At 40.3% G+C, this 27,901-nt stretch overlaps 1 protein-coding gene and 1 pseudogene across 1 annotated transcript in view; both read left to right on the top strand.

The window, feature by feature from the left end:
- Positions 1-10,458, top strand: part of Rad21l1 (RAD21 cohesin complex component like 1) — a 28,163-nt gene extending 17,705 nt beyond the window's left edge. The window contains exons 12-14 of the mRNA XM_059261603.1: positions 3,207-3,293; positions 6,169-6,246; positions 8,774-10,458. Coding sequence (XP_059117586.1) covers positions 3,207-3,293; positions 6,169-6,246; positions 8,774-8,962 — 354 coding nt within the window. The 3' untranslated portion in view covers positions 8,963-10,458. The remainder of the gene's footprint in view (positions 1-3,206; positions 3,294-6,168; positions 6,247-8,773) is intronic.
- Positions 10,459-11,728: 1,270 nt separating this feature from the next.
- LOC131907897 (acidic leucine-rich nuclear phosphoprotein 32 family member E-like) lies at positions 11,729-12,422 on the top strand (annotated as a pseudogene).
- The last annotated feature ends 15,479 nt before the right edge of the window (positions 12,423-27,901 follow it).

The raw sequence follows: 27,901 nt of genomic DNA, 5'->3' as shown, positions 1-27,901 counted from the left end.
CTGGATGCCCTGGGAGGAAAGACAGTTTCAGAATACAGTAAAACAGAACATGTTCTACTAAATACTTGACAATATACTGTATACTGATATGGTGAGTTGCCATGCTATCTGCCGTTTTGGGGCTTGGACATTTGCTAGAATGCACCTAATGAATTTCCTAATTCTTATTAGGAAAACTTGTTTAATTTATGATTTTGGGAAGGAAAATATAAGTGCAGTTGTAAACTGCTTATTTGCAAGAATTAGATTTTTCTTCTTGTGCTGTACCAGTTCTTTTGACTCTTACTCCTTTATACTATGCTCTATGCTCTAATCTTTATTTCTGTTCTTGCTTTGTTTTCTAAATGGTGAAGAAATAGGAAATATAGTAAAGTATGGGAGCATACACAATGAGTTTAAAGGGACAGAAAAATGTTCATTCTGATTAATCATTTTAAAATCTCATAAAACAGAATTTTTGTGTATAGTAATTATAAATTTGACATTATTTAAAATATAGAATATTCATAGATACTAGAAAAAGACAAATATATGCTAAAGAGTAAAGAGCAATGCCTTCTGGTCACTAAAATATTTAAAGCTGAAGTGAAAAAAGTATAATAGAAAATCCTCCTGTCTTACTCAAGATCAGAGATGGCAGCTGGGGAACAGGGCTTAGTGACAGGTTAAGGATGGAAAGGGACCAACGCCTTATAGCAGTGACAAGAGGAGGAGATGAGAGAGAGTAGAACATTTCTGGCCTTCTCTCTTTTTTCTTCTTCCCTTGTTTTTGCTCTCCTTCTAGAAGATACAGATCATTTGTTGTTGTTGTTGTTGTTTCAGTGACCACTCATGTGTTAGAGTCCTGTCACAGTCCTGGGTAGGGATATGAGTGCTCTAGCCCTCACTCTCACCTCCTCTGCTTGCCCATGCAGGTTTCTTTCCTGCCTCAGAAAGCTGGTGCTGGCCTGAGTAACCGCTAAACAAGATACTTCAAAGGAAAGCAATCTCAGCAGCGCAGCAGTAGAGGCTCCAATGTGGAGCCTGCATGAAGAGGAGAAAGGGAGAAGTAGTGTGCAGGGTCCTTCATTTGTGGTGGTTTGAATAAAAATGGCCCCCATAGGTCCATAAGGAGTGGCACTATTAGGAGGTGTGGTCTTGTTGGAGGAAGTGTGTCACGCTCTCTTCTTGCTGCCTGTGGATCAAGATGTAAAACATTCGGCTCCTTCTCCAGCACCATGTCTGCCATTCTTCCTGCCATGATGATAATGGACTAAACCTCTGAACTGTAAGCCAGCCCCAGTTAAATATTTTCCTTTATAAGAGTTGCTGTTGTCACGGTTCACAGCAATAGAAACCCTAAGACAGAAGTTCGGTGTTGTGATAGGCCTGACCATGTTTTTGTTTGGAGGAATGTGAACTTTGGGACCAGATTAGAAAAGCAGTTGAATTCTTAATTGAGGCTTAATGGGCCATCCTAGTAGAAGAATGGAAGAGAGTGGTGCTGAGGGTGATTTGAATTGTGAGGGCCTGGCTCAAGAGATGTCAGAGGAAAAGAATTTTAGTATGTGGCCTAGAGACTGCTCTTTTGATATTTTGGTGAAGAATTTGCCTGCTTTCTGCTCTTGTCCAAAAAAAATCTGCCTGGTGATAAATTGAAGAGTTTTGAATTAATTGCATTGGCAGAGGAAATCTCAAAACAACCTAATATGGACTCTGTTATGTGGACAACCTAATATGGACTCTGTTATGTGGTTATTAGTGTTCACTCTTACGCAGATTTATAATGAAAAAGAGAAAGCTGATCAAGGAAAATACAAAATGTATGATTTAAGGAGAAAATGAGCACTAGGAAGTGTAAACAGATTAAAGAAAAGCCTGATGCTAAGTGGAATAAAGGGAGTGGTGACCTCAGAGCAAGACCCCACCTAGCTTAGCTTCCAACTTGTGGAAAGGAACTGAAGAAAGTGAAAAGCAGTTAAAGAAAACCTTATGGCCAGGCATAGTGGTGCACACCTTTAATCCCAGTACTCCAGAGGCAGACGAATCTCTGAGTTTTCTTACAGAGAAAGTTTCAAGACAGCCACACTTAGATAATGAAGGAAACGATCGAAAACAGAGCGCTAGTGAAGATGTAATTGAATGAGAAGGCTGTATTCCAATCCCAGCAAGCAGCAGAATTTGGCAGCTTTGGCCTCATGGTTCTGGCTTTAGAGTCAAAGATACCAGAAAGGGATTAGGGAATCTCCCTCCATGTCTAAGGAAAGTTGCCTAGCCGAGCATATCTCCAGAGTGTCCCTGCATGGAGGCCTAGAGAGGCTATTATGTGAAGCTACGAAGTTGAAGCTTGGATTACCTTGGAGACCCCTAAATGTTGGAGATGACAGAGTTGTAGGATACCTGCCAAGAAAAGCTGTCAACAGGGAATGGAACGAGGCCAAGAGGAAAAAGTGTGTTGCAGTCAACAAAAGGTGAAAGGAGTTGGAGATCTGAAGAACATTTTGACATCAAACACGAAGATGCAGAGTTTGCCCAGCTGGCTTTTGGGGGGTTTTTTTGGTCCAGGCTTTCCTCACTGTGCTCCCTTTTGGAATTGTAAGGTACATCCTGTGCCATTATATGTTAGAAGTATGTGATCTGCTTTTTCATTTTGATTTTATGGGGAATTACTGTTAAGAGATTGCAGGAGTCTCAGAAGAGACTTTGGACTTTACTTTTAAGCAAGTTTAAGACTCTTATAGACTATGAGGACTTTTGAAGTTGGACTAAATGCATTTTTCATTATGATATGGCTTCAAGCCTGTGAGGGCCAGAAAGTGGAATGTGGTGGTTTGAATAAAAATGGCCCCCATAGGTCCATAGGAAGTGGCACTGTTAGGAGGCCTTATTGCAGGAAGTGTGTCACACTCTCTTCCTGCTGCCTGCAGATCAAGTTGTAGAACTCTCAGCTCCTTCTCCAGCACCATGTCAGCCTGCATGCCACCATGCTTCCTGTCATGATGGTAATGGACTCAACTCCAAACTGTAAGCCAGCCCCAGTTAAATGTTTTCCTTTATAAGCTGTGGTCATGGTGTCTCTTCACAGAAATAGAAACCCTAAGTAAGACAATATGTTAAATTAATTTGAGAAATTGTCATTTATGTTAATAAATTGTTTTTAAAAATTGAGCTGTTCATATTATAACCATTAGCAGAATTACCTGTAATTTCTGAATTTTCTTTAACAGGATATATTTGAAACGATTTCTCCACCTGCCGAGGGATTATCTTCAATGAATGCTTCCTCAGCCCAAGAAAATTGCCCAGTTGAATTGGTAAATATATTTGTAGTCTTTGGGTAATTTTTTCATATTTAATTAGTTATTTTTAGATTTAATATAATTTTGGCAATTTCATATATATACAGAATGTACATGGTAATCATATTAACTCTATTATTCTAGCATATCCCCCACCAACTCTAGGAAACCTTAGTGAAACTCAGTATATTAAAAAAAGGACATGGAAGTAGAAGGAGTGACTAATCGGGAAGAAAGGAATATTCTTAAAAGTTGTCTTCCTAAATGTTAATGTTTTATTTACTTAAAATTTGGTTTGCAAAACTGCTGTGTTTATTTGTAAGTTTATAATTTAAATTTATGTTCTCAAGAAATATGTTTAGCTTAGCTTGGTGGCCCATACCAGGCAGGAGACTGAGTATGAAGCAAGCATAAACTACATAGCCCAGGCTAGTGTGTTTGAAACAACAGCTGAGATATTTGTAAATCATTTGATGAGCTATGAAGAATTCCCATGACTTTTTCTCATACTTAAATTATTTTTGAGACTTTAGATAAAAGCAAGTATACAATTTTATGCTTAGCAAAGGTAGGGTCATGTTTTAAAATGTTGAGAATCATCACTGTTTTAAATCATTCTTATCTTTGGAGATTATACTATATTCGGATATAACCTAGGGCATTTGAAGTTTTATTTTTTAAGAAATAGTGTGAGCATCTCTTCCTCAATATTGGCACAAAACCTATGTCTGTAGGAAAGTTTTAAAATCAGAAAATGAAAATGCTTAAAATCAGAAAATGGTGTGCTTAAAGAGTCACATTTTGATAGCAAATCCAGAAATTCGACTCACTGACTCCATATGCATTACTACCTGGTTTTTTTCTTTTCTTTTTTTTTTTTTCCAAGATTATTTTTTTCAATGTACTCCTGGCTGTCCTGGAACTAGCTCTGTACATCAGGCTGGCCTTGAACTCAGAGATCTGCCTCCCAAGTACTGGGATTAAAGGTGTTGCGCCAACACTACCTGTAGCTGGAGTTTTCTCCAATCCTGCCCAGCCCCATGGACCCCACAACTGCTTATAAAATAATCACTCAGAAGCTCATTTTAATTACCTTAGGCCTACCATTGTCTAGCTCTTACACTTATACTCAGCCCATTTCTGTTAATCTATATGTCACCACGTGTTCCATGGCTTTACCTGATGCCTTTACATGCTGCTCCTTGGATGGCAGACTGGCGTCTCCCCCTCCCAGCCTTCCACTTCCCAGACTTCTCCTCTCTCTTTGTCCCACCTATACTTCCTGCCTGGCTACTGGCCAATCAGCATTTTATTTATCAATCATCCACAGCAACTGCCTGGCTTCATTTTTTTAAAAAAATACATGCATGCATACACATAAAATAAAAATAAATCTTTTTAAGATTTAAAAATTTTTATATGTATGAGTGCTTTGTCTGTATGAAAGTTCACCATATATGTTCCTGGCCCCTAGGAAGCCAAAAGAAGGTATTTGGTCCCCTGGATCTTGTGAGCCACCATGTGGGTGCTGGGAACAAAACCTAGGTTTTCTGCAAGAGCAGCCAGTGCCATTTCTCCAACCCCTAAGTTACTTATTTGAACCTTCCCGCAGTACTGAGGGCATTTTTTAACTTAAATTTTATCAAAAGTTGTTTAGTAAATACTATCAAATCACCTATTAAGTCCTGATGTTAAATTTTTAGATTTATTATTTTTATTTATGTGCATGTGTGTATGCCTACATGAATTTATGTGCATACAGGTGACTGAAGAGGCCGGAAGAGGCCATTGAATTCCCAGAAACTGGGGTTATAGATATTTGTCATTTACCTGATGTGGTTCTGAGAACCTAACCTCTTCAGGGGCAGTAAGCACTTTCAACTACTGTGCCATCTCTATAGCCTCTTAACTTGTTCCATTGTTTGTTTGCTGTTGCACGCTATGGTCAGAGCTAGCCTAGGAAAACTGATAAAGTAGGTCAGAACTGCAGCTTCTCACCCACAGCCCTTTGCAGCCTGTTCTGTTTTCCTTGTTGTTATTGTTACTGTTGTTTTTATCAGACAGATCAATACCTTTCCTGAGACCCCATTCTCAACTCATATGGTGTTAGTTTGTAAGAGATTAGACTAAATATCAAGCCGTCTCTGGAAGTGATTAAAAGACAAAAGAGTAAACCAATCTGATGACATGACAGGCAGTGAGTTAGCGTTATGTAGACAAAATGCCTCAAAATCTGAAAGGTCTCTTAAACCATTTTTAAGGGTGTTTATGTCACCAGCTAAGTTCATACAAAGACCTTGAAACAACAGATTTTCTACAGTTTTTCTGTTTACTCCTGTCACTAGAGTTCAGATTGGCCAGACTGAAAATCCTAGCCCAAAGCAGCTGAGTTTGCTAACTACTTTTCAAAGTACATAAGGGCACAAGCTCTGGGCTGCATCACAATAAAGACTATAGTTTCCTGCTTTGCATCTCTTTATAAGAAGGCATACCTGGAGGCAAGGTACAACCACAAACAGGTTTTTGTTGTGTGACAAAACTTTTGCTGGGGAGACACAGTGCACACATCTACTCACCCTAGACAGGGAACCTACAATAGACCAAACTACAGATACCGCCAAAGTCCAGCTTGGTGAACCAGTGAGTTTTATTGGGGTTACTTATAGGAGTATGCATGCCAGGTTACTTAGCTTTCCTGTTTTAATCTTGAGGAAGCTGTTATACAGTAGTTGTCTCATGTTTGTGTCATTCTTCCCTTCACCAAATCAGACATTTTTGGGGCAGGATTGTGTTACAGTTGTATTTCTGTAGTAGCTAATGCAGTGCTTGGTGAATAGTAAACATTCAATAAAATTTGCTTAAATTAAATATTTATCAATCATTCAAACAGGAGTCATCAGGCAGCAAACAAAATACTGAGGCAGAGAAATGGAATCAAAGATTATTTCAGACATTAAATGAATTACGGGTAAGATGTTATTTTTATTTTATTTATTTTGTGTGTATATATGCATGTGTAGTGTATATACACATGTATATGCATGTTCTAGAATGGGGATACCTGTATGTGTGGGTGGATGTGTATTGTAGGCCAGAAATAGACATCAAATGGCTTCCTCAGTCACTTTCCACTTTATTTCCTGAGATAAGGCCTCTCACTGACCCCAGACTTTACTGATTCCAGCTAGTCTGGCTAATGAGCTTGCCCTGGAGATCCTTTACCTCTGAGAAGATGTGAACTCTAGTCCTTATAATTGCAGAATAAACACTTTATCTACTGAACTATTTCCCTAGCCCTTGATTTTTATACTAAAAAGTCAGTAATATATTGATTGAGCATCCAGATATTTATGAAAACAAAATATTTTTTATGTTTTATTGATGACAACAAAAGCCACTGGAGTGAAATGGTTTTAAGTGATATACCTAAGGCTAAATATAGAAGAGAAAGGTTATTAAAGGATGACTATCAGTTTCTATTTCAAAGATTATGTAATAATCAGTTTCCACTGAGGCTTCATAGTGTGATTACAATTATTTTCATGTAAATTTTGTGGCTGTGTTATTTGGTTTATTATCTCTTTCTAAAAAATAAAAAGTTTGTTTTGTCTGTGCGTATGTCTGGCATCGTGTGCATGTAATGCTTGCAAAGGCCAGAAGAGGATGTCGGGTCACCTGAAACTGGAGTTACAGGTGATTGTGACTCTCCATGTAGGTTCTGGGAATAAACCTGGCCCTCAGCAAGAGTAGCCAGTGCTCTTAACTGAGCTATCTCTCTAGCCCTTTATTACATGATTGTATTTCCTTAATTTCTGTGTACCTATCTGTAATTATTTTTTCAAATGTTTGCCAACTTAATAAAACCTCTTATTACGTGTATTGACCCATTAGTTCCCCACTTTGCCTCTCATTATACTCTTGTTCTAATTCATACTAGTTTCTCTTATGTCTCCTCCACAGCTTTTGTCTTGAGACATTCCTAAACCACAGACATGGAAAATTCCTTGTCTCCTCTTCGTTTCTCTGTTTGTGCTTTGATCTTTTATCATAAATCTTTTGTCAGTACTGTGTCACAACTTCTCAAAATAAATGGTGTATAGGAGATAGCAAGTTTTCAAACAAAGCCTAAAAATCTGTTTATTTTTAACTTGAGTTTGATTAGTTGTCTCTATATAACTTGGAAACACTTTGTCTGATAAAGTTTTGTAACATATTTGTGTGGTTATTGAAGCCATGCACTGTCTTGTTTTATAATCTTTTGTAGTGATCTTTATTTTCTCTCTGGAAGCTTTTAGATCTTTTCTTTGTCCCCAATGCTCTGAAATTTCATGATGCTGAACTCTGAAGGGTTTTTATTTGCTTGATTTTTCAAGTTTATTGTATTGCTTTGAATTGGGTAGTTTAAATCACTATTTTCATATTCTGTTTTTTAATTTTTAAATTTGAACTTGACTTTTTAAAATTTGAACTTCCTGGTGCTGTAGAGATAGCTCAATGGTTTAAAAGCACTTGCTCTTGCAGAGGACTCAGGTTTGAATCCCAGTATTCACATGGTGGCTTACAACTATCTGTAACTCCAGTTCCAGGGGATCTGACACCCTCTTCTGGCCTCCATAGGCACCAGACACGCACAGTGCACAACATACATGCAGGCAAAACACCCAAACACATAAAACATTTTTAGTTAGACTGCCTGCTTGTTGCTTGTTGTACAATGCAATATTTTACCTATTAATTTATCAAGTATTTTAGACTGTCAAAAACTCGTATTGACATTCCTAAAAGTACTTTGCAGTCATCCAAGGAGTATGATAGGCATAAGATACTGGCAAATTTTTGGTCCAGTATTTTTGGGTAAATAAAAACTATACTTTTGTAAGAATCTGATTCCAAATCCTAGTCTTCATTAAAGGTACTATCTTCCTCCACAATTTAATACTGTATCTCACTTAATATTGTATCTCACTTATTTTTAGTAGGTATGCAGGCACCATGTGATGACTCCAACCAGGAGATGTTTACATAGCTACATTCCCCTGCCACTGAAACTTACAATTGCATTTCCACATTTACCACAAAGGTTATTTTACAGCCATCTCTAACGCCTTTAAGGCAAAGACACACAATGAATTGATTATTCATTATATGTGAAACCTCACAAAGCCCTGTGAGTTTTTCCTATTTGTAAGACTAAACCAATTGCACTTTCCATAAGAGATATTTATGTTAATATCACTTTTAAAAAACTAAAATTTATATAACATATAAATTTGTATAAAACTTAGTAGTTTTGTGTGCATTTTCTCCATAAAACAGGTTTGGTCTCAGTGATCTATGTTTTTAGATGTTTATTAGAGTCATTCTCTTTCTCTTTTTAAAGATATCATAGTTACTTATCAAAAATTGCTGTATTTGTTGTTCATTATGCATCCACAGACTGCTTTACTTCTAATAATTTTTCCCTTTTCTTTTCTCTTTTCTAATTATTTTCCCAGAAATTCGCCAAGATGGGAATGAAGTCCTTTAGTCTGATAAAGCTATGCAGAAATAGTGACCGAAAACAGGCAGCTGCCAAATTTTATACCTTTCTTATCCTGAAAAAACATCGAGCTATTGAGCTGAGCCAGAGTGTTCCCTATGCAGATATTATAGCTACAGTGGGACCAATGTTCCATAAGATATGAAAGAAATCCAGAGCATGCAGGTTTATGCCATCACTGGCACTTCTGCATAGACTGTTCAATTTGCTGCAGAAGCTATCAAGAAGCAGCAGATGGTCTGGCCCATTTCACAGACAGTCTGGCCTCCCATTTTCTATCTAGAGGGCAGAACCAATCACAACCAGAATTGGAAACCTATGTGGAGATAGTTAACTTAACCGATTCCCTGATCTGAGGACTGCATTTAGATTGTGTTTAGCATGCATTGTAAAATACAGTGTACCTTCAGGAAACATTCAAGGGCGTTTGGGGTTTTTTTGTTTGGTTGGTTTGGTTTTTGGTTTTTTTGAGACAGCGTTTCTCTGTGTAGTTTTGGTGCCTGTCCTAGATCTTGCTCTGTAGACCAGGCTGGCCTCGAACTCACAGAGATCTGCCTGGCTCTGGCCTCCTGAGTGCTGGGATTAAAGGTGTGCGCCACCACCGCCCAGCCTCAAGGATGTTTTTTAAAAGACTGTTTTACATTGGATTATTAAAGTTTGTGGGGTTAATGAATAGTTAATATTTTCTTACTTGTAGACATTAGTTTATTTGATCTACTTTGTATCATCATTGATAGTACCTATTTCTCTAATTTTAATCTAATATCTTAGTTAAAGAATTATAAAACTTATTTTAAATTACCTGAGTTACTTTAGTCTGGTTATGGGCCATATAACTTTTTCATTTAATGTTTAATAACTTTATTATCACCATTAATGTCCTAGTGAAACCAAAGCTGCTTATGTTAAAAACAAAATAAAACAAAAAAACTGGCAGACACTTGGTAACGTTTTACCTGCACATTCAGTCGTAGTAAAGACCACTGAAACAGATGCTCTTTTACTTAGTGTGTACTGAGCATTTTTACCAGTAAAATCATTTTTTTTTTCTCAGTTAATGTTTGAGTCAAAATTTTTCATATGCTCTATGAACTGCAAAGTAAACTATAAAATGTGGCCTGTGTCACTGTAAATAATGGTACTGAAGTTACACTGTGAACAGTTCAGTTCTAAAGAGATTCTTTGAATATATTTAACTAAGATGCAAATAACAGAGTTGTCTTAAATATTTTTATTTTTAAATTAATACAGGAAAAATTTGCTTAATTTTTGGTGTACAGGCCTATAATTTATATATGTATGTATGTTTGTGTGATAGATATCTCCATCACCACAGTCTAAACATAGATCATCTTTTAAAAAATTCTTTCCATTTATCTTCTTGTGGTAGTCCCCCATTCTAATAGCTGGCCACTATTCTCCATGACTATACTTTTGTCTCTTTGGGAATGTTATATAAATAGAATTATATAGCACGTAACATTCTGAGAGTGGTTTCTTTCACTCAGTGTAGTACTCTTGATATGTATCCAAGTTCTTTGATCTATCATTGTTTTGTTCTTTTTAAATGCTGAGTAGTATTCTGTTGCCTAGATATATTAGCTCACTTGTACTTTTACTCATTAAAAGACAGTTGTTATTTCCAATTTTTTTTTTTTTGGTTTTACGAGACAAGGTTTCTCTGTGTAGCTTTGTGCCTTTCCTGGAACTCACTTGGTAGTCCAGGCTGGCCTCGAACTCACAGAGATCCGCCTGCCTCTGCCTCCCGAGTGCTGGGATTAAAGGCGTGCGCCACCACCGCCCGGCGTTATTTCCAATTTTGATGATTATAGAGCTATAAGCATATATAGTTTTATAAAGATAAAAGTGTTTCTCTAAGAGTAGCATTTCTAAGTCATATATAAATGTATATTTAAATTTATAACAAATTATTTGCCATAAGTTGCACTATTTTGTATTTATACTAATAAAATATGAGAGCTTCCGTTCACTTGTGATTTCGTTTGTTTTGGGAGACAGGGTCTCTCACTATGTAGCTATGGCTGGCCTGGAACTCTACTGTAGACCAGGCTGGCCCTGAACTCACAGAGATCTCCTGCCTTTACTTCCTGATTTCTGTGTAAAGGTATGTGCCACCACACTTGTAGGTTTTGATATTATTTTTGTTGAGTATTTTTTTTAGCTATATTCCTTTTTTTAACCAAAATTTTCTTTACATAAAATATTGAGATACAATCTAATTTCTAAGATGAAATTGTATGTATACAGTCGTACTTATAAGTATGCTAAATCAAAAGCTGTACAATAATGAGTAATATCAGTGGGGCAAATGTGGGCACAAGTGAAAACACTTTTGAATCCCCTGTGTCATTGAGCATCAATCAGGGGCTGGAGAGATGGCTTGGGTGTTGAGAGCACTGGCTGAACTTCCAGAGGACCCAAGTTCAATTCCCAGCACCCACATGGAGGCTCACAACTATCTATATATAACTGCACTTTTCCAGGGGATCCTACACCCTCTTGTAGCCACCTCAAGTACATGGTGCATATGCACAGGCAAATACTCATACACATAAAATTAATTTTAAAAAAAAACAACTATCAATCTCCAAGCACTCATTGAAGGGGAAGGAACTCTCTCTCTGTCTCTCTGTCTGTGTGTGTGTGTGTATGTGCGCGTGCGCGCGCACACGCAGATGTGTGGAAAAGAGGATGGGGGTAGAATCTCAACTCACTGAACGCCATTTGCTATTCTTTTTCTCCCCCATGCCTTGAGTGTTAGTGGGCATTTGTGCTTAGATTGCTTTTCATTCATTTCTAAATCTTTACACATTTTTTTAGGGTTGGAGGTAGAGGGAAGGGCAGGAGATGGGGAAGGAGGAGCATAGTAGCCAAGATGTAGAATGAGGACATGGAATTGAAGAATAGAGCCCTGGAGGAGGTGACAGTCCTTGATAATTTCCTGTGTGTGAATGAGGAAACTGGAGGTCTGGATGACACTTTTAAAAGAACTTGAGTTTCTGAGTTTGGTTAATGTGGAATTACATTCATTGGCTTGGCTTCCCATCTTAAATAAATGTGGAAAGTTGCAACTTAGTAGCAATTTCTAAGTAATTTCCACTTAGAAGTCCTGGCAGAGAAGTGTCTAAACCTTACCTACCTCTATAAATCAAACTTCTCAGTACAGTAGAAGCTTTGCAAAATCTTAAAAGAATTGAAGTCTTGACTTGTTTAACTGTGAGGTCACAAATCTGGAGGATTACAGAGAAAGTATTTTTGAATTGCTGCAGCAAATCACATACTTAGGTGTTTGGGGCAGGAGGATAATGAAGCACCAGACTTGAAGTAGGATGAAGAGGAAGATGAAGAGGAAGCTGGTCCACCTGAAGTTTATGAAGAGGAGAAAGAGGAAGATAAAAGAGGTTCAGAAGTGGGAGAGGGAGAAGTAGGCCTCACACTTCATGAAAGAAGAAATTCAGGATGGTGATGATTGTATTGATGAAGGGGAAAAGGAGAAAGAGGAAGGTGGTCTTTAGGGAGAGAAAAGGTAACTAGATGCTGAAGGTGATGGAGAGGAAGAAGATGACCAGATCATTCTAAGATGAGATTGCCTAATGCTCCTGGGAATGCAGTAGAGTGATCACATTTTTGTTTCTTCACGTATGATAGCTGTCTCTATAGAAGATTGTGTGTAATTTATTTTGAGAAAAGTATGTTTTTACTATTTTTGCCTTATTCTGATTAAGATTTACTGGTTGATTAATCATAATTATGTAGAAAAGAATTTTCATTGACTTTGCCATTGTGAAATTCTCTAGTATTGTATTTAGAATCTTCATTTTTCTAATTCATATTTACTGATCAGATGTTTTGAGCTCATAATTAAAACGTGATTGCTTTTACACAGGCATAGGGTTCATTTCATCCATAATGTATTAAACTTGTTTATAATTTAACAAATTACAGTCAGCTGTAATATGAAATGACAACAGTCTCCTGAATGATAAAGCTGATTGATTTTTAGAGGTGATCCAGAAATCTTTAGTTTGAAGGCAGTTTTTGGGAGGTGGGGCTTTCTTGTCACAAGTTGGAAAGTAGAAGCAGAATAAGGAAGATTCTGTTCAGCAGCATAGTTTATGGATTTAGGGAAGTTCTATTCAGTGATATTGCTCAGGGCTTTTTTTTTTTCTGAAAAAAAAAAAACATTTTTTAAGGAACCTTGCTATGTAAGTCCGGAGACTTGCAGGCAAGCCTTTTCTAGGCTGTGGATGATGCCAAACAGAAACATCGTTGGGGTTCAGGTGTGCATTCTTCTCTCATCAGTTTCTCCGTCATCACTTCCATTCTTGCTTCATCTTCCCCACATCCAAAAGAAAGCTAACAAAGTTGTGAACACTCGGGAACCTTTGTCTTGTATCTCAATCACCAATTTTGATCTGTCTGGGTTTTAAACAAGTGAAGTGCAAGAAATGGAGTTGTTCAGATACAATGATGATTATGGATGAATCTTAGGAAACAGGCTCTGCTGCTGGATGTCTTCCTCTGACCAAGAATTGTGCACAAGCACTTTACCAGCTGAGTCCCCCACAAGCCTCCCCTGACCGACCCATCCCCACTAAAATTTTATTGGCTTTTTTCAAACATTTTTTGGTTTCATTTATTTTCTCTTGTTTTTCTATTTTCTAATTCATTGATTTCTGATCCTGTATACATTTTTTGTTTGCTTTGGGCTTATTTTTCTTTTTCTGGTTTTATTAAGGTATAAAATTGATTTGTGATTGCCCTTCTGTTCTGATGCACACCTTGCAAACTGAGTTTTATGTGGAGCCTTTTGTCTTTTCTACTCTGTGACAACAGTTGGTAAGCTGTTGTTCAGCAGTGTTGACTCTAATTTACAAAGGACATTCTTGGATGGGATTGCTTTAGTTGCTGTAAGAGGAGCATTTAAAGTTATTTCAAATAGCAATATTACATCAGGGAAAAATCCCAAATTATTCAGAGCAACAAGAAGTATAAATTGGGGCTGCAGAAGATGGTTCAGTCAATAATGTGTTTGCCATGAAAACATGAGGACCTGAAATTCAAATCCTCAACACTCAAATAAAAGCCATGCACATACTATACTTACAATATCAGTCCTGGGGACATAGAGATAGGTAGATCACTGGAGCTTATTGACTAGGCAGCATAGCAGAGTTGGTGAACTTCAAGTTCAGTGAGAGACCCTATCTCAAAAAATTAGGTGGAGAGTGACAGAGAAAGAGAAAGGCACCCAATTTTGACTTCTGACCTCCACACATGCACACATGGATGAGCACACCAGCGCATGTATGTGTGTATGAACAGAAGGGGTATGTCATTCTTTTATATTGGTTTGTATTCCACTATAAAGACATGATTTGTTTATCAATTCATCCCCTCAGACATTTTTATTTTATTGATTTTGTTTTTTGAAACAGGGTCTCTCTTTGTAGCCCTAGATGTCTTGGAACATGCTACGTAGACCAGGCTGGCCTCAAACTCAGAGATCCAATTACCTCTGCCCCTAGAGTGCTGTAATTACAAGCATGTACCACACACCCAGCTCTCCCCCCAGCCCCTTTTCTTTCTTCCTTTTTTTTCAATACATAGGGATGTTTTTGTCTGTATTAGTCTGGGTACCACATGCATTCCTAGTGCCAGCAAAGGCCAGAAGAGAGTGTGAGATTTACAGTCAATTGTGAGTAGCCATGTGGGTGCTGGGGGTCATGTTGTTGTTGTTGTTTTCTAGCTTTTGTTTGTTTTTTTCTATAAGTAACATTTTTTATTCTATTGATAGATACTGTTTTCTTCAGTAAATACCTTTAGCCTGAGCTGTTCAAGTAGAAATATGAGGATGCCTCTCTATGGCCTTCATTTGCCTTTCCTAATGACCAATGGCAGAATCATTCTCTGTGCTTTTTTACAACCCATATATCTTTTTTGGTGATTTTTCTGCTCAGATGTTTTGCCCTTATAAAAGGGCACTATTGATCATCTTACTGAGTTGCTCCAGTTTCTTGCCCATTTTGGATTCACATTCTTCATCAGATACTTATATTTGGGGAATATTTTATTCCAGTCCATTGCCTATCTTCAAAGGCCTGTGGGAATTTCACACTCAGTTTGAAAAAAAAAATGCCCCCAAAATCTCGTAATAATTTAAGTAAGTACACCATTTTGTGTTGGGGCACATTCATAGTCACTATAGGTCAGCACCTGGGCATACCTGGAAGGCTCAAGACTGGAGATACTGATTGTGGTACTTTGAATGTAATTAGCCCTCATATTCCCAAAAGCTTATAGGGAGTGGCACTATTAGGAGGTATGGCTTTGTTGGAGTAGGTATGGCCTTGTTGGAGAAAGTGTGTCACTGTGGGGGCAGGCTTTGAGGTTTCCTATGCTCAAGATACTGCCCAGTGTTACAGTCCACTTCCTGTTGCCTTCTGATCAAGATGTAGCCAGCACCATGTCTGCCTGCACACTGACATGCTCTCCACCATGATGATAATGGACTGAAGCTCTGAAACTGTAAGTAATCCTAGCACTGGGGAGGCAGAGCCAGGCAGATCTCTGTGAGTTTGAGGCCAGCCTGGTCTACAGAGCGAGATCCAGGACAGGCACCAAAATGACACAGAGAAACCCTGTCTCAAAAAACCAAAAAAAAAAAAAAAAAAAAAGAGCCACCCCAATTAAATGTTTCCTTTATAAGAGTTGCCATGGTCATGGTGTCTCTTAACAGCAATAAAAACCCTGAGACACTGATTGAATGATGGTGTTGGTACCATCAATAGCTGGTTTTATATTTTTCAAAAGCAGTTATTTAAGGAATTTTCAAAGGGGACATCTTTTCTTAAATTATCTCATACAATACATCCCTACTGCAGTTTCCCCTCCCTCCATCCCTCCCACTTACCCCACTTCCCCTCTCCCCCAGATCCATTGCCCCCTCATCTCCCCTCAGAAAAGAGCAGGCCTCTCAGGGACATAAACCGGACATGGGACAACAAGATAACCACCAATACCAGGCATAAGCCTTCGCATCAATGTTGGGCAAGGCAACCCAGTAGGAGAAAAGGGGTCCCAAGTGCAGGCAAAGAGTTAGACACCACCACTCCCAGTCAGGAGTTGCACAAAAACACCAAGCCAACAACCATAACATATGCAGAGGACCTAGCACAGACCCATGTAGCCTCTGAGACTGCCGCTTCAATCTCTGTGAACCCCCATGAACCCTGCTTAGTTGATTCTGTGGACTATGCTCTCTAGATGTCCGCAACTTCCCTGGTTCCCACAATTCCTCTTCTCCCTTTTCCACAGGGTTCCCCAAGCTCCAAGGGGAGGGGACCCAATGGAGACCTCCAACCTGGGCTCTTTTTCTCTGCCTAATGTTTGGCTGTGGATCTCTGCATCTGCTCCCATCAATTGTTGGAGGAAGTCCCTCTGATGATGACTGGGTTAGGCATTGATCAAGGAGTATAGCAGAACATTATTAGGAATCATTTAATTGAGGTTTTGTTTTTGTTTTTTTGTTTTTGCCAGCTGTGTTTGGTTCTACCCTAGGACCCTGGGCTCTCCAAACTTCATTCCTGGTCATCCAGGCAGTGTAGGGCATGGGCTCCCTCTCACGGCATGGGACTCAAATTAGACCAGTCATTGGTTGGTTACTCCCACAAATTCTGTGCCACCATTGCCCAGGCACATCTTGTAGGCAAGACAGATTGTAGACTGAGGGTTTTGTGGCTGGGTTGGTGTCCCAGTCCCACCATTGGAAGCCTTTTCTGGTTACAGAATATAGCTTTTCAGATTCTGTGTCCCCCATTACAAAACTAGGTGTCCCCTAGTTTCCACTAGGGTCATCCTTGTAGACTACAGGGAGTTTCCACTGCACTAGGTTTCCACATCACACACACCCCCAATGCCCTCTAATTCCAGTTGTCTCTCTCCATACTCTCCCTCCAATCCTTCTCCCTGACCTGGTCCCTCCTATTCCCAACCCCACCTGCCCCTACTCTACCCACAAAATCTGTTCTGTTTCTCCTGAGAGAGATCCATGCTTCTTCCTTAGAGCCCTCATTACTTCATTTCTCTGGGTCTGTGGATTGTAGCATGATTATCATCTACTTAACAACTAATATCCACTTATGAGTACATATCATGTTTGTTGGTGGTGGTTATTTTTTCTCTTTTGGCTTTTTACTCCTTGCTCATTGGGGGCCTCACCACCCAGCTCCCAAATAAATCACACACGGAGGCTTATTTTAATTATAAATGCCCAGCCTTAGCTTGGCTTGTTTCTTGCCAGCTTTCCTTAACTTAAATTATCCATTTACCTTTTGCCTCTAGAGGGGCTTTTACCTTTTTCTTACTTCTGTAAATCTTACTTTCACTCTTACTCCATGGCTGGCTGGCTGGCTGGCCCCTTGTGTCCTCCTCTCCTTGTTCTCTTGCTCCTCCTTTTCTTACTCTCTTTCCTTGGATTTCTCTTCTTTTTTCTCTCTGCCTGCCAGTCCTGCCTATCCTTTCTCCTGCCTCACTACTGGTCGTTCAGTTCTTTATTAGACCATCAGGTGTTTTAGCTAGGCAAAGTAACACAGCTTCACAGAGTTAAACAAATGCAATATAAACAAAAATAACACACCTTAAAATATTATTCTCCAGCATTTTCCCCCTTTGTGTCTAAATAAAAAAGAAATGTTTTAACTTTAACATAGTAAAATTATACATAACAAAAACAGTTATCAAGAATTAATTTACAATATTCTGTCCATTTGTAGTTAGCATCCAGAGAAAATAATGCATTATCTATCCTATCTTAGTGAATCCAAAGTTTTACACCTAATTTACTTTCTATCATAACTAAGGAAAACTGCAACTATAACTATCTAGTCTTCAACTCCATCAAAGACCCAGAAGGATGTAATGTTATCTAACAACAGAGACATGTGGCTGCCTGGACAGTCACCCAAAGTTTCTCTGCAACATTGGGGCATCCATCTTCAGCCTACAGTCCTAGGGTATCTGGCAGATTTTTCAGTGAAGCAGGAAATTTGAAGGACTGTCCTGCCTTGTATTGGCAAAGTTCATCAGTTGCTTCCCTTTGTGTCCTGCAGAATATCTGGCAGACTCTACTGTGAAACAGGAATTTTGAAGGACTGTCCTGTATATACGGTGGTATTTTATTTGTACTGAAATGTGATTTTAATTGTATGTTAATAAATAAAGTTGCCCGGGGGTCAGAGCTATTAGAGCCATAGCAAGAGCGTGGCGGTGGTGGCGCACGCCTTTAATCCCAGCACTTGGTAGAGAGAGCTAGGTAGATCTCTGTGTGTAAAAAGATACAGCCAACATTGGAGACACACGCCTTTAATCTCAATACCATAGAGGACCTGGAGGGCTGTACATACAGGCAGTGACGAGGCAGTCACGTGTTTGGGTTTACAACCAATGAGAAGACAGAACAGCTAGACTATATAAAGACATACACACGAGAAGTAGGTCCCTTTTGGAGAGCTCTCGGCTGAAGCAGGAAGGGTAAGGCTCTTAGCTCTGACCTCTTGGCTTTCTTCCCTGAATCAGCTCTGTGTTTCTTATTTAATAAGACGGTTAATTACATCTACAGTCCTGCCTTGTTTTGGCAAAGTTTAACAGTCTTTCCTGTGTGTCCTGCATGTCCAGTCTGCATAGCACATTGTCAGCAGTCAAAGGCAAGAGTAGTTTCTTTGCCCAGTGGCTAACCTTGCCACAATGAAAGCAGTTTCTTCAATGCCCATCATCTCTGAAGTAAATTGGTGCTGCCAGGAACAGATGTGTCTCATTGTCATAAAAAGCCCTAAGTTAACAAAACATTTTAAATGCCATATTCTATAGGTTTTTGATGTGTTTGAAAACCATTTATCTAAAATATATATCTATATGATCTTGAAAACATATCAAACATACCTACAAATTTGATTGTTATAGATGACTAACTATTAATCTGTGTTTCTTGGTTATCCTAAATAGTTCATAATAATAGCTTTCAAAAACTAGAATTTTACCTTACATTTTAAAATGAACTGCATAGGTACAATACCTTAAACAAGAGTAGAAACATATACAGTATGTTATAACAAAAATTACTTTAAATTTGTATCAATATACTATATTCCCCTAAATTATAACAAACATCCATAACCCACCAAATAACCAAAGACCATCCACACACCCCAACTCTTGGGAATGTGGACGTCATTTTCTTCAAAATGCTTCCTGCTGTCGTGGATGAAGTATCTTTATGGTCCCAGAGAAAAAATTTGAGATAATGGCCAAGTCCTGGGAAGACCAGCTATAACATTTGTTGATAGATATCACCTATCAAGGTTCAGGAGGTCTCCCTTGATCAAACCTGATCAATATTATTCCTGAAGGAATCCACAACCTCTCATCTCCTGTGGGAACAAAACAAAGCATTTTTGTTTTCCATTTGACAAATTTATTTTTTTACTTCATTTTTAAAGTTAAGGCGTCCCTAAAGTGTCTAGACTGGTTCAGTTAGCAGTCCAGTTCACAACCCCATGTCTCTCAGCAGCTATTGTCTGCTTGTCAGCATTTAAAACACTCAAAATCAATACAATAACATACAGAATCCAGACTCCCTGTGTATTTCCCATCTCTATGTGGCTTTTTCTTTTTTATTATTTTACTTCTCTCTTAAAAGATTTTATTTTATTTTTAAACTATTTCTTTCTTTCTATGACTGTCCATACCCTTTTTCTTTGTTTTTTAAGCTACATACATTGTAAAACACACTGAAACCTGTTTAGAGGGTTTTTTCCATCTGGACCTCTTTTACTGCATATCTTTCAGTCTTTTTTGACCACACAAGCAAACTTTAGACTGCTAAGCTACACTTGGATCCTCCTAGCAGCTCTCAGCTCTGCCCACTTCTCAGGTTGGGAAAGCCAACCAGGTCAGAGGTTTGTGACCAGGAATTACATTAAACCTTTCTAGCTATGGAAGCTGGTACCTGCATTGCCACAAGCACATTTTATTTAGCTTGCCATTTTTATTTAGCACTGCCAGCTGAACATCAGCGCCTCTTAAAGGATCTGTGTCCTTTTTCTTTTTCTTTTTTTTTTTTTTTCAGCTTTCTCAGGACCTATGGAAATTTGGGCCCATATTGGAACACCAAAATGTTGGTTTTTTTTTCTCTTTTGGCTTTTTACTCTTTGCTCTTTGGGGGCCCCACCACCCAAATAAATCATACATGGAGGCTTATTCTTAATTATAAATGCCCAGCCTTAGCTTGGCTTGTTTCTTGCCAGGTTTCCTTAACTTTAAATTATCCCAGCTACCTTTTGCCTCTGGGCTTTTTACCTTTCTCTTACTTTTGTAAATCTTACTTTATTCTTATTCCATGACTGGCTGTATGACTCAGTGGCAGGCCCCCCCAAAAGAGAAAAAACAACCAACAACAGTTTGTCTTTCTGGATCTGGGTTACCTCACTCAGGATGATTTTTTTTTTTTCTAATTACATCCATTTGCCTGAAAATTTCATGATGTCATTTTTTTAACAGCTGAGTAATACTACATTGTGTAAATATACCACATTTTCAAAGGGGACATCTTGATGTTCAGCAATCTGAATGGCCTGTTAGTTATTTTCATGAATTTTTTTCTTTTTTAGTTTCTACTAATGACTTCATTTTATTACCAATCTGCAATTCCAAGATCTAAAAATTCAATTAGAAAAATCCTAATAAACAGGAAAAAATGGAGAAAAAGCTAACACCCAGGGATTTGTGGGTATAAAAACAAAAGCTAAAGCTACAGACACAAAATGAATGCTAAAGAAATGTCATGATCCCCAGAGGCAAAGGCCAGTTGATCTCAGCACCAGGGAGACTCCAAGTCCCAGGCCAGCCTAGGCTACAGAGTGAAACTCTATACCAGAAAAAACAAAAATTAAAGAGGGTTTGATGAGCACCAGGTATGGTGGTACATGCCTTTAATCCCAGTGTTCATGAGGCAAAGACATGCAGATCTCTTATTAGTTCCAGGCTAGCTTGATCTACATAGGAAGTTCCAGGACAGCCAGGGCTACATAGGAAAAACTTATCTCAAAAGGAGTTGGGGGGGGTGGCAATGTGGGGCTGGTTGGAGAGATGACTCAGAGGTTAAGAGCACTGGCTGCTCCTCCAGATGACCAAGGTTCAATTCCTAACACCCACATGGTGGCTCACAACCACCTGTAACTCCAGTTTCAAGGGATCTGACATCCTCTTCTGGTTTCCATGGGCACCAAGCATGAAAGCGGTTCACAAATCTTCGTGTAGGAAAAACACTTTTAAAATGTAGATTCTGCTTTTATAAAAATTAAAAAGGCTAGGGTGTGGTAGTAGTGCACACCTTTAGTTCCAACACTCAGGAGATAGAAGTAGGCAGAGCTATGAATTCAAGGCCAACCTAATCTACAAAGGAAGTTCCAGGCCTACCAACCATACAGTAAGACCCTGAAAAAAAAAAATTGAAGAGTTCAAGATCATATCTGCTATATTTTGAGTTGATGCTAGCCTGGGCTACACTGATCTCCTAGGAAAAAAGACAAAAATAAAAATTGCAACCACCTGCCTGCCTTCATCTGATTTTGGGCATCAGTGCAGACGGGGGCGGAAATCACTAACCCTGGGTCCTTTAAATGAAGCCCTAAGGCAGTGCTTCTCAACCTTCTTAATGCTGTGACCCTTTAATACAGTTCCTCATGTTGTGGTGACCCTCCAACCAACTGTAACTTTGCTACTTTTATGAATTGTAAGTATCTGATATTGCAGGATATCTTATATGTGTCCCCTGTGAAAGAGTCACAACCCAGAGATTGAGAACCACTGCCCTAAGGAGCATAATAGATGCCTTCTCTTTAGATTAAAAATCGTTGGGGCTTGTTTCATTGTCATATCCATGTCATATCTATCTTGGTACCCAGATGTTGAAGCAGAGATTCAAAGTCTCTGGAACGCCTCCAACATTGTGAGGAATTTGGTGGCCCCGGGAGGCCTGGGCTGTCCTGCTTACTCGGGGCTATAGATCTCTTAGCAAGGACTCCTTGTGGCTCATGGAAGGGAGCCTGAGCTGACAGTTTTCAGAATGGCAGCAGAGGGCGCCATGGCATTAACAGAATACGAGACTGGTTGGGCTGAGGTGGGACACGAAGGCCCACGGTCCCTCCTGCTCCGTGTCACACCTGTGCTGAATAAACCAAGTCTCAACTCCCTCCTCCTTCAGGTCAAGGGAGCCAGGGACTTGCACGTTTCCACATCAGGGCCAGGGGCCATCTCAAAATGTGTCTCTAGTCCCAGTTCCTGTAGCCCTGAGGATTCAGGATACAGGAATTATAGGAACTCCACAATTCTCCCATCTGAACTAAGCAAGTTTCAGGGATTGGTGCCAAAATGAGTCTTTTAAACTTCTAAATATTCTGTTTGTCCTTTGATTCACAATATATAACTCATGACAAGGGAAGTGTTTCCTCTTCCTTAGGAAGTGTAGCAAACATGGATGGAGCTGTATTAGATTGCAGTAATGTACGGTAACAAAGACCTCATCAGGCAGACGTAATGTTGCTGTCAACAGTCAAAACTGCCACGGCATTGTAAAGATCAAGAAGAGAAGGGTGGTCTGTTGTGGGATATTAGTTAAAGATGTGTTACATTCTTTTATGCTGTGGAACATTTGTTTAATGCTGCAAAAATAGGTTACATTCTTACATGTTGCATTTGTTTAACTCTGTGAAGCTGTGTTACTTTGCCTATCTAAAACACCTGATTGGTCTAATAAAGAGCTGAATGGCCAACAGCTAGGCAGGAAAGAGGAATAGGTAGGACTGCCAGGCAGAGAGAATAAATAAGAGAGAGAAAAAGAGAGAAGAGGGAGGAGTGAGAAAAGGAGAAGGAGAGGAGGATGCCAGGGGCCGGCCACCCAGCACACAGCTAGTCACAGAGTAAGAAGTAAAGAAAGGTATATAGAATAGAGAAAGGTAAAAGCCCAGAGGCAAAAGGCAGATGGGATAATTTAAGAAAAGCTAGCTAGAAATAAGCCAAGCTAAGGCCAGGCATTCATAAGTAAGAATAAGTCTCCATGTAGTTATTTGGGAGCTGGATGGTGGACCCCCAAAGAGCAAAAAGAAAAACAAAAACAAAAAGCTACAGTGGTCTACTAGAGTTACTTCAATAGCTACTGTTTCCATTGCCCTCCCTTCATGATGCTTTTCCTCACGTACCTTTTGTCTGAAGAACTGTCTTCAGTTCTTTATTGCTATTTATTTTAATTTTATGTGCATTAATGTTTTGCCTGCATGTATGTCTGTGTGAGGGGAGGGTATCGGATCCCCTGGAACTAGAGTTACAGTCATGAGCCACCATGTGGTTGCTGGGAATTAAATCTGGGTCCTCTGGAAGAGTAGTCAGTGCTCTTAACTGTTAAGACATCTCTTCAGCCCCTGTCTTCAGTTCTAACCAGCAAGGCACCAGTGGTGCTCTTAACCTCCCTTTCTCTCAGAATGTCCTTGTTTTACTTCCGTTCTTAAAAGATACGTTTGCTAGGTATTACAATCTCGTTGATTATTCTTTTAACCATCCATTAAGTTTGTTCTCTTTTCTTTTGCCCTCCATTGTTCATGATAAGAAATCACAATTATTCAAAACATTAATTCTATAAAATCAATGTATCTTTTTCTCTGCCCTTTCAAGATCATCTTCTTGGTTTGGTGTTTACCAGTAACAGAACAGTATTGTTTCCGTCATGGCCGTTACTGGGGATTCATCAGAGAATTGTAGCTGAGAGCTGTATTTGCTCTGTCCTGTCCTGCTGCCAGCTTCCCACATATGCTCCTGCAAATGGAGCTAAGCGTGAGAGCATTAAGAGACAAATGTAATAGAATATTATCTTAAGGGGTATCACTTTTGTTTATGTTGCATTTGTTTAACTCTGTGAAGCTGTGTTACTGTGCCTGTCTAAAACACCTGATGGTCTAATAAAGAACTGGCCAATAACAAGGCAGGAGAAAGGATAGGTGGGGCTGGCAGGCACAGAAATATGTAGAGAGGGAGAGATCTAGGAAGGAGAGAGAAAGAGGAGGACTCCAGGGCCAGCCACCCAGCTACACAGCCAGCTACAGAGTAAAAAACAAAGAAAAGTATACAGGAATAGAAAAAGAAAAGCCCAGAGGCAAAAGGTAGATGGGATGATTTAAAGATAAAGAAAGCTGACAAGAAAAAAGCCAAGCTAAGGCTGGGCTTTCATAAGTAATAATAAGACTGTGTGTGAATTTATTTGGGAGCTGGGTGGCGGGCCCCTCAAAAAGAGTAAAATACCAAGAACAACAGACAAAGCCAGCAGGTGCTCACCTCCTGCAGGCCCACGCCTACTCTTTCAGAGTAACTTCTCTTCCCTTGAGTTTTAGCCAGCTGCAGTTTCCTGCTGCTCCAACGGCCCTGGCAGGATTGCCTGAGAACTGAGTTGTGAGAAAATGGAGAAAGATCTGAAAAGAGAAATCATTTCCCCCACTTATACTGAGCATCATATGTCTCCTTTCTGGAATCTTGAGGCAGAGCTGAAGGGGCTGTTTGGATGTCTTGTGCTGGTTCCCAGCTTCAGGGTTTGTTGTCTTGAGATCAGGCTGGAAGATATGCAAGGAAACAAAAATGCGAAATTCCTGCCACTCCAGTGACTTACCACCCTGTTGGCCTTCTCCAGTTAGCCCTGCTGGCGGCTTCCCTGAAGAATCCTCACATAGCTCCCATGTGGATGTATTTTGTTCCGATTTTATTGCTGCATTCAGTGAGAGCAGGGTGCTTACCCAGAAGTGGAATGAAATTGCTTTTGAAACTGAAAGAAATTTAAATATTCCCTAATTAGTACAAAACAAAATTACTGATTTCTTTGGAGTAATTTTATCTTGTTTTATGTTTATAATCGTCATTTGTTGCAATTTACATTATAACTAAACACTGATTCTCTTCTCAATTACCTGCTTTCTAAGGCTCAGGAGAATTCTTTACTGGCTGACACCATTCCAGATGGGAGTAGTGTAGGTGGAAGAGTTCTTTTGCTCTGGGGACATTGCTAGTGGAGACTTCTGGGAAATGTAGTCTTCTTAGTACCAAGTGGGAGGGGGGAAACAACAAGAAAGGAGTAGATGACAATCTCAGAATTTTCTTCCCATAACCATGCAATGATTGCATGGTGTTCTTTTAAGTATGAAGAAGTCATTCGTTTAATTTAGGTGGTCATTAAGATAGACAAAACAGGTCATCAATTAACTCTATAGAGTAACACTAGATATTTTTTAGACATTTCCATGACCTTTTCAACTGCAATGTATTGTTCTTGCTACAATTGCTCATTTGTGTTTTTCTAAAATGTATATATAATGATGGCAATTTGACAGGACAATTCAATTTAGCTGGATATTTAATAGAAAGAAAATGTAACAAATGCCCCCAAATAGGCATTTATTGCAGAGAGGGAGGGAGAGAGAGAGAACCCCTGGTAGATTTACTGTGAATATGAACTATATGAACTATAGAAAAAAAGATTTGACTTCATAAGAAATAGGAAAGTTAAAATAATGATTTCTTCATAAATATTATGACTATGTACAAAGCTACTTTTGGAACGAGAGGCAGGCACTACAGAGTCTTAATGTAAATCAGTAAAGTTGCTTTGCAAATTCTGCTGGAAAACTCAGCTTGGATATCGAGTAGAAGGCACCAAGTTCAGCTTTGCTCTTGGTCTCAGTCCATATTTCTTGACCACCTACCACGTGTTAGATTCTGTTCTAGACACTAGGGATATAGCAAGGGGAAAAAAGTTCTTCCCCTCATGATGTGTACATTCTAATGGAGGCGGTAATCTAAACAAGTAGTCAATAGACTGTCTTTTTCAATTACAGATATTTAAAGACAGCAAAACTCAGGCATTAGTGCATGGGGGTGGGGGATGCTGGGGAGACAGATGTTTCGGTCACTAGAGTGCTTTCCAGCCAGCATGAGGTCCTGAGCACCCATGAAAAAGCCAGACATGGCAGCACTACTCTGAGTCAGGGAGCTCCAGGCGCGCTCACTGAGTGACTGTCTCCACTACGGTAGAGAGTGGTTAAAAAAAGCCTCTGGGCTACACCCCCTCCCCCACCGTGAACACACACACACACACACACACACACACACACACACACACACACAGAGTAAGAAAAAGTGAGTGAGGGAAGAAGTCAGTGTTTTGTAGGTTGATCCAGGAAGGTGTATTACTTTTCTTAATGCTGTGACCAAACATCTGTCAGAAGACAGCTTAAGGAAGGAAGATTGATTTTGGCTGTGGTTTATACAGTGGCTGTTTATATATTTGGCTGTGAAAATACAGTCCATCGTGACAGAGAAGACATGGCAGAAAATGGATGCCCCAATCAGGAAGCAAAGAGATAAATGCCCTTTGCTTTTCTCTTTTTTCCCTTTTTATTCAGCCTGGGCCCTAACCCACATCCAAAGTGAGATATCCTTAGTTAAGTCCCTCTGGAAACACCCTCACAAACACAGCCAAACCCGTTTCCTAGGTGATTGTAAATGCAGTCACGTTGACAGTGAAGATTAATCATGGCAGAAGGCCCCCCTGAGATAGTGCTGTCTGAGCAGAGACTTGAAGCAAAGGAGCAAACTGGAAGTCTAGGGTGTTCCAAACCCATGAAACGGCAAATAAAGACGTGGTGTGGAGGCCCAGCAAGGCACAGTTTGCTGAGAGTAAGGTGAGTGGGAGTCTTTTGAGAGGACACCGGAGAGCTGGGTAGAGTAAGGGCAGGTGGCAAGGTGATAGAGAAAATTCCCCGCAGGCTGTGAGCAAAGGCGCAGCTGATCAGACAGGGCTGGTTCAAGAAGAGGAGCCCCTTCCCACTCTACCCAGTGGAGCAGGCAAGAAACCAGGCCAGCATGTGAATACAGTCAGAAATGGGTGGGCTAGAAATGGACGGTCGAAATCCAGTTTCCTGGACTTTGTGGTCTCCTGGGCCTCTGTAATGCCAGGTAGAAGGCAGGGGAGAAACCCACAACTAGGACCTTGGGTTGCAGTCACTTAGCTTATCACTTATATTTCCCATCTTTCCAGCTTGCTCTTTTAATACTGGAAAGGATAACGTTTCTTAAGTGTCCTCGGGTAGTTAAGAGTCCTACTATCGTTTGTTTAGAAAGCCAAGAGCTGTTTACATTAAATCACTCTGGCACTCACAAGTTGGTTTAGGGGATCCAAAATGTTCGGAAAGGTGTCCAGATAATACTACTATTTGTCTGTACGTCAAGGTGTGAGACTGGCATGAGGACACTGAGGCCCAGAAAGTCAAGGGACATTCCCAGGGTCACATCGCAAGCCAGTGGATTGACACCCTTTGTACCCCTCCCCATCCTCCAGCTCTGCGCAACAGCTAGTTGTGGATAATAAAGGACCCTGTGCTGGCGTGCGATCGCCCCGGCTCCAGGGCTCTCAGAGCGAGACCAACTATCTCTTTAAGAAGGAAAGTGAAGACGGGCGGCTTACGCAGCTGCCGGCGAGCTGCCGACTGGCTCATCCCCTCCATCCACCTCTCCTCCCCCGCCCTCCACCTCTCCCTCCCGGCAGCCCCAGCCCCAGCAAGCACCCGGCTAGCCACCTCCAGCTGGGGCTCCGGAGAGCAATCTGGCTGCCCTCCTGGGGGCAGCCCAAACCATGGAAGCCTTCGCAGGTGATGACAAGGACCCCGGGGACCTCCAGGCCCACCGCCCAGCCGCGCCCGCCGCACCCAGGAGTGGAAGTGCGGGGGTGCGGGGCGCCGGCCCAGCACAGGAGCTGCCCTAGCCCGTGGCGGGCAGCGAGTCCTCCGAGCTTGCAGGCTGCGGCCGCCCGTGCTCACCCGCCCCTGTCTCTCTCTTCCCCACCGCCGCAGGTTGCTGATCACCGCCAGGCGGCTGCTGCAGCGACTGCAGAGGCGCTGCGCCAAGCGGCGCGGGAGTCGTGCGAGCCGGCGGGACTGCGGAGGGCGAGTGGACCCAGGTGAGAGGCCGCGGC

This window comes from Peromyscus eremicus, chromosome 4, assembly GCF_949786415.1.
Source record: "Peromyscus eremicus chromosome 4, PerEre_H2_v1, whole genome shotgun sequence".
Classification (NCBI taxonomy): Eukaryota; Metazoa; Chordata; class Mammalia; order Rodentia; family Cricetidae; genus Peromyscus; species Peromyscus eremicus.
Note: the sequence above shows the minus strand (reverse complement) of the source record. Positions and strands in the feature narration are given on the sequence as shown.